This window comes from Anomaloglossus baeobatrachus, chromosome 8, assembly GCF_048569485.1.
Source record: "Anomaloglossus baeobatrachus isolate aAnoBae1 chromosome 8, aAnoBae1.hap1, whole genome shotgun sequence".
Lineage (NCBI taxonomy): Eukaryota > Metazoa > Chordata > Amphibia > Anura > Aromobatidae > Anomaloglossus > Anomaloglossus baeobatrachus.
In genome coordinates this window covers 21,641,217-21,660,618 of record NC_134360.1, presented here as the reverse complement: position 1 = coordinate 21,660,618, position 19,402 = coordinate 21,641,217, and the positions used below count along the sequence as shown (strand labels likewise).

Sequence of the window (19,402 nt, the reverse complement as noted above, 5' to 3'; positions counted from 1 at the left end):
AGCGGGCGAGAGAGAGAGACACACAGAGTGGGCGAGAGAGACACACACACACACACACAGAGCAGGCGAGAGAGACACACAGAGCGGGCGAGAGAGAGACACAGAGCGGGCGAGAGAGAGACACAGAGCGGGCGAGAGAGAGACACAGAGCGGGCGAGAGAGAGACACAGAGCGGGCGAGAGAGAGAGACACAGAGCGGGCGAGAGAGAGACACACACAGAGAGCGGGTGAGCGAGCGACACACACAGCGAGCGAGAGAGACACACAGAGCGGGCGAGAGAGAGAGACACACAGAGCGGGCGAGAGAGAGACACACACAGAGCGGGCGAGAGAGAGACACACACAGAGCGGGCGAGAGAGAGACACACAGAGCGGGCGAGAGAGAGACACACAGAGCGGGCGAGAGAGAGACACACACAGAGCGGGCGAGAGAGAGACACACACAGAGCGGGCGAGAGAGACACACACACAGAGAGCGGGCGAGAGAGACACACACACAGAGCGGGCGAGAGAGAGATACAGAGAGCGGGCGAGAGAGAGACACACACAGAGAGCGGGCGAGCGAGAGACACAGCGAGCGAGAGAGACACACACAGAGTGGGCGAGAGAGACACACAGAGCGGGCGAGAGAGAGACACACAGATCATTCAGAGAACTGTTAGATCTGCAGTAGATAAGGTGATTTTATCAAAACTACAACAAGCAGTTCAGTAAGTGATAGATCGCTGGAATCAGGGCCTCTGTCACTATCTTATTCTGCTCTCAGAAGGGGTAGCAAAAGCTGATGATAGATCGCCTTTAATAATCAGGTGCCTTAAATGCCAGAATATCATACAATGCAATTTTTGCAAGTTGGATTCAGCAACAATTTTGCATGGTTTGATTTGTACAGATTTCAATACACATTGAATTTGTGGACTGTGGTCTTCAATCATCTCAGAGGAGCTAGAAAAAAAAAAACAAGCTCACTGATTGAGTCTCAGTTTACTCATTCTGCAGCCAGGAAAAGACACGAGAGAGACAGAAAGCGGGCGAGCGAGCGACACACAGAGCGGGCGAGAGCGACACACACACACACACACACACACACACACACACACACACACACACACACAGAGCGGGCGAGCGAGCGACACACACAGCGAGCGAAAGAAACACACACACAGAGCGTGCGAGAGAGAGACACACAGAGTGGGTGAGCGAGCGACACACACAGCGAGCAAGAGAGCGACACACACAGCGAGCAAGAGAGCGACACACACAGCGAGCAAGAGAGCGACACACAGCGAGCGGGCGAGAGAGAGACACACAGCGAGCGGGCGAGAGACACACACACAGAGCGGGCGAGAGAGACACACACAGAGCAGGCGAGAGAGAGAGACACAGAGCGGACGAGAGAGACACACATACACAGAGAGCAGGCGAGAGAGACACACAGAGCGAGAGAGAGAGACACACACAGCGAGCGAGAGAGACACACACAGCGAGCAAGAGGGCGACACACACAGCGAGCATGGGAGCGACACACACAGCGAGCAAGAGAGCGACACACACAGCGAGCAAGAGAGCGACACACACAGCGAGCAAGAGAGCGACACACAGCGAGCGGGGCGAGAGAGAGACACACACAGAGTGGGCGAGAGAGACACACACACACACACACACACACACAGAGCGGGCGAGAGAGAGACACGCACAGAGCGGGTGAGAGAGAGACACACACAGAGAGCGGGTGAGAGACACACACACACACACACACACACACACACACACACAGCGGGCGAGAGAGACACACACAGAGCGGGCGAGAGAGAGAGACACACACACAGAGCGGGCGAGAGAGAGACACATACAGAGCGGGCGAGAGAGAGAGACACACAGAGCGGGCGAGAGAGAGAGACACACAGAGTGGGCGAGAGAGACACACACACACACACACACACACACACACAGAGCAGGCGAGAGAGACACACAGAGAGCGGGCGAGAGAGAGACACAGAGCGGGCGAGAGAGAGACACAGAGCGGGCGAGAGAGAGAGACACAGAGCGGGCGAGAGAGAGACACACACACAGAGAGCGGGCGAGAGAGACACATACAGAGAGGGCGAGAGACAGAGCGGGCGAGAGAAAGACACAGAGCGGGCGAGAGAGAGAGACACAGAGAGCGGGCGAGAGAGAGAGACACAGAGCGGGCGAGAGAGAGAGACACACAGAGCGGGCGAGAGAGAGAGACACAGAGAGCGGGCGAGAGAGAGAGACACAGAGAGCGGGCGAGAGAGAGAGACACAGAGAGCGGGCGAGAGAGAGAGACACAGAGAGCGGGCGAGAGAGAGACACACAGAGCGGGCGAGAGAGAGAGACACACAGAGCGGGCGAGAGAGAGACACACAGAGCGGGCGAGAGAGAGACACACAGAGCGGGCGAGAGAGAGACACACAGAGCGGGCGAGAGAGAGACACACAGAGCGGGCGAGAGAGAGACACACAGAGCGGGCGAGAGAGAGACACACAGAGCGGGCGAGAGAGAGACACACAGAGCGGGCGAGAGAGAGACACACAGAGCGGGCGAGAGAGAGACACACAGAGCGGGCGAGAGAGACACACAGAGCGGGCGAGAGAGACACACAGAGCGGGCGAGAGAGAGAGACACAGAGTGGGCGAGAGAGACACACACACAGAGCGGCCGAGAGAGAGACACAGAGAGCGGGCGAGAGACACACACACAGAGAGCGGGCGAGAGAGACACACATACAGAGTGGGCGAGAGAGACACACACACACAGAGCGGGCGAGAGAGAGACACACAGAGCGGGCGAGAGAGAGACACACAGAGCGGGCGAGAGAGAGACACACAGAGCGGGCGAGAGAGACACAGAGTGGGCGAGAGAGACACAGAGCGGGCGAGAGAGAGAGACACAGAGTGGGCGAGAGAGACACACACACAGAGCGGCCGAGAGAGAGAGACAGAGAGCGGGCGAGAGACACACACACAGAGAGCGGGCGAGAGACACATACATACAGAGCGGGCGAGAGACACACAGAGCGGGCGAGAGAGAGAGAGAGACACACAGAGTGGGCGAGAGACACACACATACACACACACAGAGCGGGCGAGAGAGACACACAGAGCGGGCGCGAGAGAGACACACAGAGCGGGCGAGAGAGAGAGACACACAGAGCGGGCGAGAGAGAGAGACACAGAGCGGGCGAGAGAGAGAGACACACAGAGCGGGCGAGAGAGAGAGACACACAGAGCGGGCGAGAGAGAGAGACACAGAGCGGGCGAGAGAGACACAGAGCGGGCGAGAGAGACACAGAGCGGGCGAGAGAGAGGGGGCGAGAGACACACACACAGAGCGGGCGAGAGAGACACACATACAGAGCGGGCGAGAGAGACACACATACAGAGCGGTCGAGAGAGAGAGAGAGACACACACAGAGTGGGCGAGAGACACACACATACACACACACAGAGCGGGCGAGAGAGACACACAGAGCGGGCGCGAGAGAGACACACAGAGCGGGCGAGAGAGAGAGACACACAGAGCGGGCGAGAGAGAGAGACACAGAGCGGGCGAGAGAGAGACACACAGAGCGGGCGAGAGAGAGAGACACACAGAGCGGGCGAGAGAGAGAGACACAGAGCGGGCGAGAGAGACACAGAGCGGGCGAGAGAGACACAGAGCGGGCGAGAGAGAGAGAGGGGGCGAGAGACACACACACAGAGCGGGCGAGAGAGACACACATACAGAGCGGGCGAGAGAGACACACATACAGAGCGGTCGAGAGAGAGACACACAGAGCGGGCGAGAGAGAGACACACAGAGCGGGCGAGAGAGAGAGACACACAGCGAGAGAGAGACACACAGAGCGGGCAAGAGAGAGAGACACACAGAGCGGGCAAGAGAGAGAGACACACAGAGCGGGCAAGAGAGAGAGACACACAGAGCGGGCGAGAGAGAGACACAGAGCGGGCGAGAGAGACACACAGAGCGGGCAAGAGAGAGAGACACACAGAGCGGGCGAGAGAGAGAGACACAGAGTGAGCGGGCGAGAGAGACACAGAGCGGGCGAGAGAGACACAGAGCGGGCGAGAGAGACACAGAGCGGGCGAGAGAGACACAGAGCGGGCGAGAGAGACACAGAGCGGGCGAGAGAGACACAGAGAGCGGGCGAGAGAGACACACAGAGCGGGCGAGAGAGAGACACACAGAGCGGGCGAGAGAGAGAGACATACAGCGAGAGAGAGAGACACACAGAGCGGGCGAGAGAGAGAGACACACACAGCGAGCGAGAGAGACACACACAGAGCGGGCGAGAGAGACACACACAGAGAGCGGGCGAGAGAGAGACACAGAGAGCGGGCGAGAGACACACACACAGAGAGCGGGCGAGAGAGAGAAACACACTGAGCGGGCGAGAGAGAGAGACACACACACACACAGAGAGCGGGCGAGAGAGACACACATACAGAGCGGGCGAGAGACACAGAGCGGGCGAGAGAGAGAGACACAGAGAGTGGGCGAGAGAGACACACACAGAGAGCGGGCGAGAGAGAGACACAGAGCGTGCGAGAGACACACACACAGAGAGCGGGCGAGAGAGAGAGAGACACACACACACACACAGAGCGGGCGAGAGAGACACACAGAGCGGGCGAGAGAGACACACACAGAGCGGGCGAGAGAGAGAGACACACACAGAGAGTGGGCGAGAGAGACACACACAGAGCGGGCGAGAGAGACACACAGAGCGAGCGAGAGAGAGACACACAGAGCGGGCAAAAGAGAGACACACAGAGCGGGCGAGAGAGACACACATACAGAGCGGGCGAGAGAGACACATACAGAGCGGGCGAGAGACACACAGAGTGGGCGAGAGAGAGAGACACACACACACAGAGAGAGCGGGCGAGAGAGACACACACAGAGCGGGCGAGAGAGACACACACAGAGCGGGCGAGAGAGACACACACAGAGAGCGGGCGAGAGAGAGACACACAGAGCAGGCGAGAGAGAAACACACACACAGAGCGGGCGGGAGAGAGAGAGACACAGAGCGGGCGAGAGAGAGAGACACACAGAGAGCGGGCGAGAGACACACAGAGCGGGCGAGAGAGACACACATACAGAGCGGGCGAGAGACACACACAGCGAGCGAGAGAGACACACACACAGAGAGCGGGCGAGAGAGGCACACACAGAGCGGGCGAGAGACACACACAGAGCGGCGAGAGAGACACACACAGAGCGGGCGAGAGAGGCGCACACAGAGAGCGGGCGAGAGAGAGAGACACACAGAGCGGGAGAGAGAGAGAGACACACAGAGAGCGGGAGAGAGAGAGAGACACACAGAGCGGGCGAGAGAGGCGCACACAGAGCGGGCGAGAGAGAGAGACACACAGAGCGGGAGAGAGAGAGAGACACAGAGAGCGGGAGAGAGAGAGACACACACAGAGCGGGCGAGAGAGAGAGACACACACAGAGCGGGCGAGAGAGACACACACAGAGAGCGGGCAAGAGAGAGACACACAGAGCGGGCGAGAGACACACACATACAGAGCGGGCGAGAGACACACAGAGCGGGCGAGAGACACACAGAGCGGGCGAGAGACACACAGAGCGGGCGACAGACACAGAGCGGGCGACAGACACACAGAGCGGGCGACAGACACACAGAGCGGGCGAGAGAGAGAGACACAGAGCGGGCGAGAGAGAGACACACAGAGCGGGCGAGAGAGACACACATACAGAGCGGGCGAGAGAGACACACATACAGAGCGGGCGAGAGACACACAGAGCGGGCGAGAGAGACACACAGAGCGGGCGAGAGAGACACACAGAGCGGGCGAGAGAGAGAGACACACAGAGCGGGCGAGAGAGAGACACACACAGAGCGGGCGAGAGAGAGACACACACAGAGCGGGCGAGAGAGAGAGACACACAGAGCGGGCGAGAGAGAGAGACACACACAGAGCGGGCGAGAGAGAGACACATACAGAGCGGGCGAGCGACACACACAGCGAGCGAGAGAGACACACACAGAGCGGGCGAGAAAGAGAGACACACACAGAGCGGGCGAGAGAGAGACACATACAGAGCGGGCGAGAGACACACACAGCGAGCGAGAGAGACACAGACACAGAGAGCGGGCGAGGGAGACACACACAGAGCGGGCGAGAGAGAGACACACACAGAGAGCGGGCGAGAGAGACACACACAGAGAGCGAGCGAGAGAGACACACACAGAGAGCGAGCGAGAGAGACACACACAGAGAGCGAGCGAGAGAGACACACAGAGCGGGCGAGAGAGACACACACAGAGAGCAGGCGAGAGAGACACACACAGAGAGCGGGCGAGAGAGACACACACAGAGCGGGCGAGAGAGAGAGACACACACAGAGAGCGGGCGAGCGACACACACAGCGAGCTAGAGAGACACACACAGAGAGCGGGCGAGAGAGACACACACAGAGAGCGGGTGAGAGAGAGAGACACACACAGAGCGGGCGAGAGAGAGACACACACAGAGCGGGCGAGAGAGAGACACAGAGCGGGCGAGAGAGAGACACAGAGCGGGCGAGAGAGACACACACAGAGCGGGCGAGAGAGACACACACAGAGCGGGCGAGAGAGAGAGACACACACAGAGCGGGCGAGAGAGAGAGACACACACAGAGAGCGGGCGAGAGAGAGAGACACACACAGAGCGGGCGAGAGAGAGAGACACACACAGAGCGGGCGAGAAAGAGAGACACACACAGAGCGGGCGAGAGAGAGACACATACAGAGCGGGCGAGAGACACACAGCGAGCGAGAGAGACACAGACACAGAGAGCGGGCGAGAGAGACACACACAGAGCGGGCGAGAGAGAGACACACACAGAGAGCGGGCGAGAGAGACACACACAGAGAGCGGGCGAGAGAGAGACACACAGAGAGCGGGCGAGAGAGACACACACACAGAGAGCAGGCGAGAGAGACACACAGAGCGGGCGAGAGAGACACACACAGAGAGCAGGCGAGAGAGACACACAGAGCGGGCGAGAGAGAGAGACACACACAGAGCGGGCGAGAGAGAGAGACACACAAAGAGAGCGGGCGAGCGACACACACAGCGAGCAAGAGAGACACACAGAGAGCGGGCGAGAGAGACACACACAGAGAGCGGGTGAGAGAGAGACACACACAGAGCGGGCGAGAGAGAGACACATACAGAGTGGGCGAGAGACACACACAGCGAGCGAGAGAGACACAGACACAGAGAGCGGGCGAGAGAGACACACACAGAGCGGGCGAGAGAGACACACACAGAGCGGGCGAGAGAGACACACACAGAGCGGGCGAGAGAGACACACACAGAGAGCGGGCGAGAGAGAGACACAGAGCGGGCGAGAGAGAGAGACACACAGAGCGGGCAAGAGAGAGAGAGACACACAGAGCGGGCAAGAGAGAGAGAGACACACAGAGCGGGCGAGAGACACACACATACAGAGCGGGCGAGAGACACACACAGCGAGCGAGAGAGACACACACACACAGAGCGGGCGAGAGAGACACACACACACAGAGCGGGCGAGAGAGACAGAGTGGGCGAGAGAGAGACACAGAGCGGGCGAGAGAGAGACACACACACACAGAGCGGGCGAGAGAGAGAGAGACACACAGAGCGGGCGAGAGACACACGCATACAGAGCGGGCGAGAGACACACACAGCGAGCGAGAGAGACACACACACACACAGCGGGCGAGAGAGACACACACAGAGAGCGGGCGAGAGACACACACAGCGAGCGAGAGAGACACACACACACAGAGCGGGCGAGAGAGACAGAGCGGGCGAGAGAGAGACACAGAGCGGGCGAGAGAGAGACACACACACACAGAGCGGGCGAGGGAGACACACACAGAGCGGGCGAGAGAGAGAGACACACACAGAGAGCGGGCGAGAGAGAGAGACACACACAGAGCGGGCGAGAGAGACACACACATAGCGGGCGAGAGAGAGACACATACAGAGCGGGCGAGCGACACACACAGCGAGCGAGAGAGACACACACAGAGAGCGGGCGAGAAAGAGAGACACACACAGAGCGGGCGAGAGAGAGACACACACAGAGCGGGCGAGAGAGAGACACACACAGAGAGCGGGCGAGAGAGACACACACAGAGAGCGGCGAGAGAGAGACACACACAGAGCGGGCGAGAGAGAGACACACACAGAGAGCGGGCGAGAGACACACACAGAGAGCGGGCGAGAGAGACACAGAGAGCGGGCGAGAGAGACACAGAGAGCGGGCGAGAGAGACACACACAGAGAGCGGGCGAGAGAGACACACACAGAGAGCGGGCGAGAGAGACACAGAGAGCGGGCGAGAGAGAGACACAGAGAGCGGGCGAGAGAGACACACAGAGAGCGGGCGAGAGAGACACACAGAGCGGGCGAGAGAGAGAGACACACAAAGAGAGCGGGCGAGCGACACACACAGCGAGCGAGAGAGACACACACAGAGAGCGGGCGAGAGAGACACACACAGAGAGCGGGTGAGAGAGAGAGACACACACAGAGCGGGCGAGAGAGAGACACATACAGAGCGGGCGAGAGAGAGACACATACAGAGCGGGCGAGAGACACACACAGCGAGCGAGAGAGACACAGACACAGAGAGCGGGCGAGAGAGACACACACAGAGCGGGCGAGAGAGACACACACAGAGCGGGCGAGAGAGACACACACAGAGCGGGCGAGAGAGACACACACAGAGCCGGCGAGAGAGAGACACAGAGCGGGCGAGAGAGAGAGACACACAGAGAGCGGGCGAGAGACACACACAGCGAGCGAGAGAGACACACACACACAGAGCGGGCGAGAGAGACACACACACACAGAGCGGGCGAGAGAGACAGAGCGGGCGAGAGAGAGACACAGAGCGGGCGAGAGAGAGACACACACACACAGAGCGGGCGAGAGAGAGAGAGACATACACAGAGAGCGGGCGAGAGACACACGCATACAGAGCGGGCGAGAGACACACACAGCGAGCGAGAGAGACACACACACACACAGCGAGCGAGAGAGAGACACACACACAGAGCGGGCGAGAGAGACACACACAGAGAGCGGGCGAGAGAGACACACACAGAGCGGGCGAGAGAGACACAGAGCTGGCGAGAGACCAGACACAGAACGGGCGAGAGAGACACACAGAGCGGGCGAGAGAGAGACACACAGAGAGCGGGCGAGAGAGACACACACAGAGAGCGGGCGAGAGAGACACAGAGAGCGGGCGAGAGAGAGACACAGAGAGCGGGCGAGAGAGACACACAGAGAGCGGGCGAGAGAGACACACAGAGCGGGCGAGAGAGAGAGACACACAAAGAGAGCGGGCGAGCGACACACACAGCGAGCGAGAGAGACACACACAGAGAGCGGGCGAGAGACACACACAGAGAGCGGGCGAGAGAGACAGAGCGGGCGAGAGAGAGACACAGAGCGGGCGAGAGAGAGACACACACACACAGAGCGGGCGAGAGACACACAGAGCGGGCGAGAGAGAGACACACACAGAGCGGGCGAGAAAGAGAGACACACACAGAGCGGGCGAGAGACACACACAGCGAGCGAGAGAGACACAGACACAGAGAGCGGGCGAGAGAGACACACACAGAGCGGGCGAGAGAGAGACACACACAGAGAGCGGGCGAGAGAGACACACACAGAGAGCGGGCGAGAGAGAGAGACACACAGAGCGGGCGAGAGAGACACACACAGAGAGCGAGCGAGAGAGACACACAGAGCGGGCGAGAGAGACACACACAGAGAGCAGGCGAGAGAGACACACACAGAGAGCGGGCGAGAGAGACACACACAGAGAGCGGGCGAGAGAGAGAGACACACACAGAGAGCGGGCGAGAGAGAGAGACACACACAGAGCGGGCGAGAGAGAGAGACACACAAAGAGAGCGGGCGAGCGACACACACAGCGAGCGAGAGAGACACACACAGAGAGCGGGCGAGAGAGAGACACACAGAGAGCGGGCGAGAGAGAGACACAGAGAGCGGGTGAGAGAGACACACACAGAGAGCGGGCGAGAGAGAGACACAGAGAGCGGGCGAGAGAGAGACACAGAGAGCGGGCGAGAGAGAGACACAGAGAGCGGGCGAGAGAGAGACACAGAGAGCGGGCGAGAGAGACACACACACACAGAGCGGGCAAGAGAGAGACACACACAGAGAGCGGGCGAGAGAGACACACAGAGAGCGGGCGAGAGAGAGACACACAGAGCGGGCGAGAGAGAGACACACACAGAGCGGGCGAGAGAGAGACACACACAGAGCGGGCGAGAGAGAGACACACACAGAGCGGGCGAGAGAGACACACATACAGAGCGGGCGAGAGACACACAGAGCGGGCGAGAGACACACAGAGCGGGCGAGAGACACACAGAGCGGGCGAGAGACACACAGAGCGGGCGAGAGACACACAGAGCGGGCGAGAGACACACAGAGCGGGCGAGAGACACAGAGCGGGCGAGAGACACAGAGCGGGCGATAGAGAGACACAGAGCGGGCGAGAGACACAGAGCGGGCGATAGAGAGACATACACAGAGAGCGGGCGAGAGAGATAGACACACACAGAGAGCGGGCGAGCGAAACACAGCGAGCGAGAGAGACACACACAGAGCGGGCGAGAGAGACACACACAGAGCGGGCGAGAGAGAGAGACACACAGAGAGCGGGCGAGAGAGAGACACACACAGAGCGGGCGAGAGAGAGACACACACAGAGCGGGCGAGAGAGAGACACACACAGAGCGGGCGAGAGAGAGAGACACACAGAGCGGGCGAGAGAGAGAGACACACACAGAGCGGGCGAGAGAGAGACACATACAGAGCGGGCGAGCGACACACACAGCGAGCGAGAGAGACACACACAGAGCGGGCGAGAGAGACACACACAGAGCGGGCGAGAGAGACACACACAGAGCGGGCGAGAGAGAGAGACACACAGAGAGCGGGCGAGAGAGAGACACACACAGAGCGGGCGAGAGAGAGACACACACAGAGCGGGCGAGAGAGAGAGAGACACAGAGCGGGCGAGAGAGAGAGACACACACAGAGCGGGCGAGAGAGAGACACATACAGAGCGGGCGAGCGACACACACAGCGAGCGAGAGAGACACACACAGAGCGGGCGAGAAAGAGACACACACAGAGCGGGCGAGAGAGAGACACATACAGAGCGGGCGAGAGACACACACAGCGAGCGAGAGAGACACAGACACAGAGAGCGGGCGAGAGAGACACACACAGAGCGGGCGAGAGAGAGACACACACAGAGAGCGGGCGAGAGAGACACACACAGAGAGCGAGCGAGAGAGACACACACAGAGAGCGGGCGAGAGAGACACACACAGAGAGCGGGCGAGAGAGACACACACAGAGAGCAGGCGAGAGAGACACACACAGAGAGCGGGCGAGAGAGACACACACAGAGCGGGCGAGAGAGAGAGACACACACAGAGAGCGGGCGAGAGAGAGAGACACACACAGAGCGGGCGAGAGAGAGAGACACACAAAGAGAGCGGGCGAGCGACACACACAGCGAGCGAGAGAGACACACACAGAGAGCGGGCGAGAGAGACACACACAGAGAGCGGGTGAGAGAGAGAGACACACACAGAGCGGGCGAGAGAGAGACACACACAGAGCGGGCGAGAGAGAGACACAGAGCGGGCGAGAGAGAGACACAGAGCGGGCGAGAGAGAGACACAGAGCGGGCGAGAGAGAGACACACACACAGAGAGCGGGCGAGAGAGACACACACAGAGCGGGTGAGAGAGACACACACAGAGCGGGCGAGAGAGACACACACAGAGCGGGCGAGAGAGAGAGACACACACAGAGAGCGGGCGAGAGAGAGAGACACACACAGAGCGGGCGAGAGAGAGAGACACACACAGAGCGGGCGAGAGAGAGAGAGACACACACACAGAGCGGGCGAGAGAGAGACACATACAGAGCGGGCGAGCGACACACACAGCGAGCGAGAGAGACACACACAGAGAGCGGGCGAGAAAGAGAGACACACACAGAGCGGGCGAGAGAGAGACACATACAGAGCGGGCGAGAGACACACAGCGAGCGAGAGAGACACAGACACAGAGAGCGGGCGAGAGAGACACACACAGAGCGGGCGAGAGAGAGACACACACAGAGAGCGGGCGAGAGAGACACACACAGAGAGCGGGCGAGAGAGAGACACACAGAGAGCGGGCGAGAGAGACACACACACAGAGAGCGGGCGAGAGAGACACACAGAGCGGGCGAGAGAGACACACACAGAGAGCAGGCGAGAGAGACACACACAGAGAGCGGGCGAGAGAGACACACAGAGCGGGCGAGAGAGAGAGACACACACAGAGCGGGCGAGAGAGAGAGAGACACACAGAGCGGGCGAGAGAGAGAGACACACAAAGAGAGCGGGCGAGCGACACACACAGCGAGCAAGAGAGACACACACAGAGAGCGGGCGAGAGAGACACACACAGAGAGCGGGTGAGAGAGAGACACACACAGAGCGGGCGAGAGAGAGACACATACAGAGTGGGCGAGAGACACACACAGCGAGCGAGAGAGACACAGACACAGAGAGCGGGCGAGAGAGACACACACAGAGCGGGCGAGAGAGACACACACAGAGCGGGCGAGAGAGACACACACAGAGCGGGCGAGAGAGACACACACAGAGAGCGGGCGAGAGAGAGACACAGAGCGGGCGAGAGAGAGAGACACACAGAGCGGGCAAGAGAGAGAGAGACACACAGAGCGGGCGAGAGACACACACATACAGAGCGGGCGAGAGACACACACACACAGAGCGGGCGAGAGAGACACACACACACAGAGCGGGCGAGAGAGAGAGACACACAGAGCGGGCGAGAGAGAGAGACACACACAGAGCGGGCGAGAGAGAGACACATACAGAGCGGGCGAGCGACACACACAGCGAGCGAGAGAGACACACACAGAGCGGGCGAGAGAGACACACACAGAGCGGGCGAGAGAGACACACACAGAGCGGGCGAGAGAGAGAGACACACAGAGAGCGGGCGAGAGAGAGACACACACAGAGCGGGCGAGAGAGAGACACACACAGAGCGGGCGAGAGAGAGAGAGACACAGAGCGGGCGAGAGAGAGAGACACACACAGAGCGGGCGAGAGAGAGACACATACAGAGCGGGCGAGCGACACACACAGCGAGCGAGAGAGACACACACAGAGCGGGCGAGAAAGAGACACACACAGAGCGGGCGAGAGAGAGACACATACAGAGCGGGCGAGAGACACACACAGCGAGCGAGAGAGACACAGACACAGAGAGCGGGCGAGAGAGACACACACAGAGCGGGCGAGAGAGAGACACACACACACAGAGCGGGCGAGAGAGAGACACAGAGCGGGCGAGAGAGAGACACACACACACAGAGCGGGCGAGAGAGAGAGAGACACACAGAGCGGGCGAGAGACACACGCATACAGAGCGGGCGAGAGACACACACAGCGAGCGAGAGAGACACACACACACACAGCGGGCGAGAGAGACACACACAGAGAGCGGGCGAGAGACACACACAGCGAGCGAGAGAGACACACACACACAGAGCGGGCGAGAGAGACACACACACACAGAGCGGGCGAGAGAGACAGAGCGGGCGAGAGAGAGACACAGAGCGGGCGAGAGAGAGACACACACACACAGAGCGGGCGAGGGAGACACACACAGAGCGGGCGAGAGAGACACACACAGAGCGGGCGAGAGAGAGAGACACACACAGAGAGCGGGCGAGAGAGAGAGACACACACAGAGCGGGCGAGAGAGACACACACATAGCGGGCGAGAGAGAGACACATACAGAGCGGGCGAGCGACACACACAGCGAGCGAGAGAGACACACACAGAGCGGGCGAGAGAGAGACACACACAGAGCGGGCGAGAGAGAGACACACACAGAGAGCGGGCGAGAGAGACACACACAGAGAGCGGCGAGAGAGAGACACACACAGAGCGGGCGAGAGAGAGACACACACAGAGAGCGGGCGAGAGACACACACAGAGAGCGGGCGAGAGAGACACAGAGAGCGGGCGAGAGAGACACAGAGAGCGGGCGAGAGAGACACACACAGAGAGCGGGCGAGAGAGACACACACAGAGAGCGGGCGAGAGAGACACAGAGAGCGGGCGAGAGAGACACAGAGAGCGGGCGAGAGAGAGACACAGAGCGGGCGAGAGAGAGACACACAGAGAGCGGGCGAGAGAGACACACAGAGAGCGGGCGAGAGAGACACACACAGAGCGGGCGAGAGAGAGAGACACACAAAGAGAGCGGGCGAGCGACACACACAGCGGGCGAGAGAGACACACACAGAGAGCGGGTGAGAGAGAGAGACACACACAGAGCGGGCGAGAGAGACACACAGCGAGCGAGAGAGACACAGACACAGAGAGCGGGCGAGAGAGACACACACAGAGCGGGCGAGAGAGACACACACAGAGCGGGCGAGAGAGACACACACAGAGCGGGCGAGAGAGACACACACAGAGCAGGCGAGAGAGACACACACAGAGCCGGCGAGAGAGAGACACAGAGCGGGCGAGAGAGAGAGACACACAGAGAGCGGGCGAGAGACACACACAGCGAGCGAGAGAGACACACACACACAGAGCGGGCGAGAGAGACAGAGCGGGCGAGAGAGAGACACAGAGCGGGCGAGAGAGAGACACACACACACAGAGCGGGCGAGAGAGAGAGAGACATACACAGAGAGCGGGCGAGAGACACACGCATACAGAGCGGGCGAGAGACACACACAGCGAGCGAGAGAGACACACACACACAGAGCGGGCGAGAGAGACACACACAGAGAGCGGGCGAGAGAGACACACACAGAGCGGGCGAGAGAGACACACACAGAGAGCGGGCGAGAGACCAGACACAGAACGGGCGAGAGAGACACACAGAGCGGGCGAGAGAGAGACACACACAGAGAGCGGGCGAGAGACACACACAGAGAGCGGGCGAGAGAGACAGAGCGGGCGAGAGAGAGACACAGAGCGGGCGAGAGAGAGACACACACACACAGAGCGGGCGAGAGACACACAGAGCGGGCGAGAGAGAGACACACACAGAGCGGGCGAGAAAGAGAGACACACACAGAGCGGGCGAGAGAGAGACACATACAGAGCGGGCGAGAGACACACACAGCGAGCGAGAGAGACACAGACACAGAGAGCGGGCGAGAGAGAGACACACACAGAGAGCGGGCGAGAGAGACACACACAGAGAGCGGGCGAGAGAGAGAGACACACAGAGCGGGCGAGAGAGACACACACAGAGAGCGAGCGAGAGAGACACACAGAGCGGGCGAGAGAGACACACACAGAGAGCGGGCGAGAGAGACACACACAGAGCGGGCGAGAGAGAGAGACACACACAGAGAGCGGGCGAGAGAGAGAGACACACACAGAGCGGGCGAGAGAGAGAGACACACAAAGAGAGCGGGCGAGCGACACACACAGCGAGCGAGAGAGACACACACAGAGAGCGGGCGAGAGAGAGACACACAGAGAGCGGGCGAGAGAGAGACACACACAGAGCGGGCGAGAGAGAGACACACAGAGCGGGCGAGAGACACACACAGAGAGCGGGCGAGAGAGACACACAGAGAGCGGGTGAGAGAGACACACACAGAGAGCGGGCGAGAGAGAGACACAGAGAGCGGGCGAGAGAGAGACACAGAGAGCGGGCGAGAGAGACACACACACACAGAGCGGGCGAGAGAGAGACACACACAGAGAGCGGGCGAGAGAGACACACAGAGAGCGGGCGAGAGAGACACACACAGAGCGGGCGAGAGAGAGACACAGAGAGCGGGCGAGAGAGAGACACAGAGAGCGGGCGAGAGAGACACACACACACAGAGCGGGCGAGAGAGACACACACAGAGCGGGCGAGAGAGACACACACAGAGCGGGCGAGAGAGACACACACAGAGCGGGCGAGAGACACACACAGAGCGGGCGAGAGAGACACACACAGAGCGGGCGAGAGAGACACACACAGAGCGGGCGAGAGACACACACAGAGCGGGTGAGAGAGACACACACACACACAGAGCAGGCGAGAGACACACACAGAGCGGGGGGCTGAGAGAGACACACACACACAGCCAGAGACACAGAGCGAGAGACTTGTTACACACAGGGTGTGGAGAGTTATGTTGATGTTGCAGAATGAGATACGACTATATTTGAATAAAAGTTGTTAATTTCTTTTTTTAAGAATAAATGTGGATTGTTGTTCATGGGAAAATATAAGACTCCCTCTGAAAATAAGCCCTAGCTCATCTTTCAGAGCAAAAAATAATATAAGACCCTGCCTTTTTTACTGTCCTATGACATATAGAGAAAGGTAACAACAATGCTGGCAGCTCCACTGCCCCGGCCAGCGATTCATGTGCCATTTCCCACACAGCAGCATTTCTAGATACGGAATGTAACGCATTGAACGCCGCATACTTTCTGCAGACGGATTCTTCCTCCCACATGACAACCTTGCTTTCATCCCCGGGAGGAAACAACCCACCCCTTTCATAGCCGAGCGCTGCAAACACTTTACTGTCATCTTCAAACAAAAAAACACGACCACGTTTGCTTTTCATCTCAGCCAGCGCCTTGTTTTACACAATTAACAGAGAAGGAGCCAGGAACGTTACCTCCGTCTGGACGAGGTAGTTTCGCTGCGTTCTGATGTGTTTCAGAAAGCCCAGGACATTCACGGTGCTCTTGTCTTTTATCTGCTGCAGCATGCTGTCAATCACAATGTACGTTCCCGTCCTGCCCACTCCGGCACTGCAGGAGGTAAAACCAGGGCACATACAAATGGGGCGTCATTACGAGTTACAGAACAGCTCGCCGCACGACTTCCCAGGACGCCGACTTTACACTTAGTCATTAAGAGACGGGCTGAATTGCACTTAAGACGGTAATTTCCCAAAAGCTGAAAAGATTTCCTTACCAGACGACGATAAACATAAGGGGGGAAAAACACCGGCGTATTCACACTGCATATATACGACTGTATGTACAGAAATCCTAACCCCATAATATTGAGCGGAATATCCATACTAAGCCCCCATCACCAGTCTGGGCTGCCCTACAGTGCACTCTTGAATTTTTACATCTTTTCCCACATTTCAGGCTTCAAACATAAAGATAACATTTTTAATTTTCTGGTGAAGAATCAACAACAAGTGACAATTGTGAAGTTGAACCAAATTTCTTACTTATTTTAAACTTTTTTAAATAATAAACTGAAAATTGGGGCGTGCAATATTATTCATCCCCTTTACTTTCAGTGCAGCAAACTCACTCCAGAAGTTCATTGAGGATCTCTGAATGATCCAATGTTGTCCTAAATGACTGATGATGATAAATATAAGCCCCTGTGTGTAATCAAGTCTCCGTATAAATGCCCCTGCTCTGTGATAGTCTCAGGGTTCTGTGTAAAGCGCATAGAGCATCATGAAGACCAAGGAACACATCAGGCAGGTCCATGATACTGTTGTGGAGACGTTTAAAGCCGGATTTGGTTACAAAAAGATTTCCACAACTTTAAACATCCCGAGAAGCACTGTGCAAGCGATCATATTGAAATGGAAGGAGAATCATACCACTGCAAATCTACCAAGACCCGGCCGTCCATCCAAACTGTCATCTCACACAAGGAGAAGACTCCTGTGTGCCTCCCATGATCCCTCTGGATGATCTGCAGAGACCTACAGCTGAGGTGGGAGAGTCTGTCCATAGGACAACAATCAGTCGTACACTGCACAAATCTGGCCTTTATGGAAGAGGGGCAAGAAGAAAGCCCTTTCTCAAAGATATCCATAAAAAGTGTTGTTTAAAGTTTGCCACAAGCCACCTGGAGACACCAAACATGTGGAAGAAGGTGCTCTGGACAGATGAAACCAAAATTGAACTATTTGGGCACAATTCCAAACGATATGTAACAGCAACACAGCTCATCACCCTGAACAAACCATCCCCACTGTCAAACATGGTGGTGGCAGCATCATGGTTTGGGCCTGCTTTTCTTTAGCAGGGACAGGGAAGATGGTTAATATTGATGGGAAGATGGATGGAGCCAAATAAAGGACCATTCTTGAAGAAAACCTGTTGGAGTCTGCAAAAGACCTGAGACTGGGACGGAGATTTGTCTCCCAACAAGACAATGATCCCAAACATAAAGCAAAATCTACAATGAAATGGTTCACAAATAAACGTACCCAGGTGTTAGAATGGCCAAGTCACAGCCCAGACCTGAACCCAATCGAGAATCTGTGGAAAGAGCTGAAAACCGCTGTTCACAAACGCTCTGCATCCAACCTCACTCAGCTCCAGCTGTTTACAAAGGAAGAATGGGCGAGAATTTCACCTCTCCATGTGCAAAATTGATAGACACATACCCCAAGAGACTTGTGCTGTAATCGCAGCAAAAGGGGGCGCTACAAAGTATTCACTTACAGGGGATGAATAATATTGCACGCCCTGATTTTCAGTTATTTTTTATAAAAGTGTAAAATAAGCAATAAATATTGTTCAACTTCACAATTGTGTCACTTGTCGTTGATTCTTCTCCAGAACATTAACATTTTTATCTTTTATGTTTGAAGCCTAAAATGTGGGAGAAGGTTGAAAAATTCAAGGGGGACGAATACTTTCGTAAGGCACTGTATATATTTAAGAAAATGAGTGGGCAACCTTACAGTTCTCTAAATAACACACATTAACAAAAGTGCTTACAAGGGTCCCTAATGTCCCCCACTAAAGTACCAAACTCAAAAGGAACCTGAGCAGTGACACACGCTGCCCGATCCACCGCATACGCTCAGCCACGTACTTTTGACTTACACGTTGCATCAAGGAGCACATATCAACGTCAGGTTTCCTTTAATACCAAAAAGTTGTGTCGGAACTTCTGAGTTGCGGGATCCCACAAGCACACGCGGCCCTCACTGCTGTGAAAGTGAGATCTCGCGTATAGAGAGGAGCAAACCTATCCTGTAAAGATCGGGATTCGTATGGAATATGGACTGGTAAAAAACAAACCTCAGTGTCTGAGTTCGGGTGTTGCTTGTATGTGAACTATTCGATCGAGCATCGGGGGTGCTCCGGTACGCTCGGTGCTCGGCCCAGTGCGAGCCGGTTGCAATTCCACTGGAGTAATAACGTTTTTGGATGCGGTGACAAAAAAAATCCCCCAAAACGATAAATCCCCCCCCCCCCCCCGGAAATGGTCTGTTTATGACTTCCAATTGGGTGTGGGCTTCAGGATCCAGT

The 19,402-nt window shown here is 57.8% G+C and overlaps 1 protein-coding gene across 1 annotated transcript in view; it reads right to left on the bottom strand.

Annotated features, from left to right (window-relative positions):
- The window catches only part of PTPRG (protein tyrosine phosphatase receptor type G), a 687,996-nt gene that overhangs the window by 45,508 nt on the left and 623,086 nt on the right, over positions 1-19,402 (bottom strand). The window contains exons 20-21 of the mRNA XM_075321067.1: positions 17,242-17,261; positions 16,777-16,912 (exon numbers count right to left, since the gene is read on the bottom strand). Coding sequence (XP_075177182.1) covers positions 16,777-16,912; positions 17,242-17,261 — 156 coding nt within the window. The remainder of the gene's footprint in view (positions 1-16,776; positions 16,913-17,241; positions 17,262-19,402) is intronic.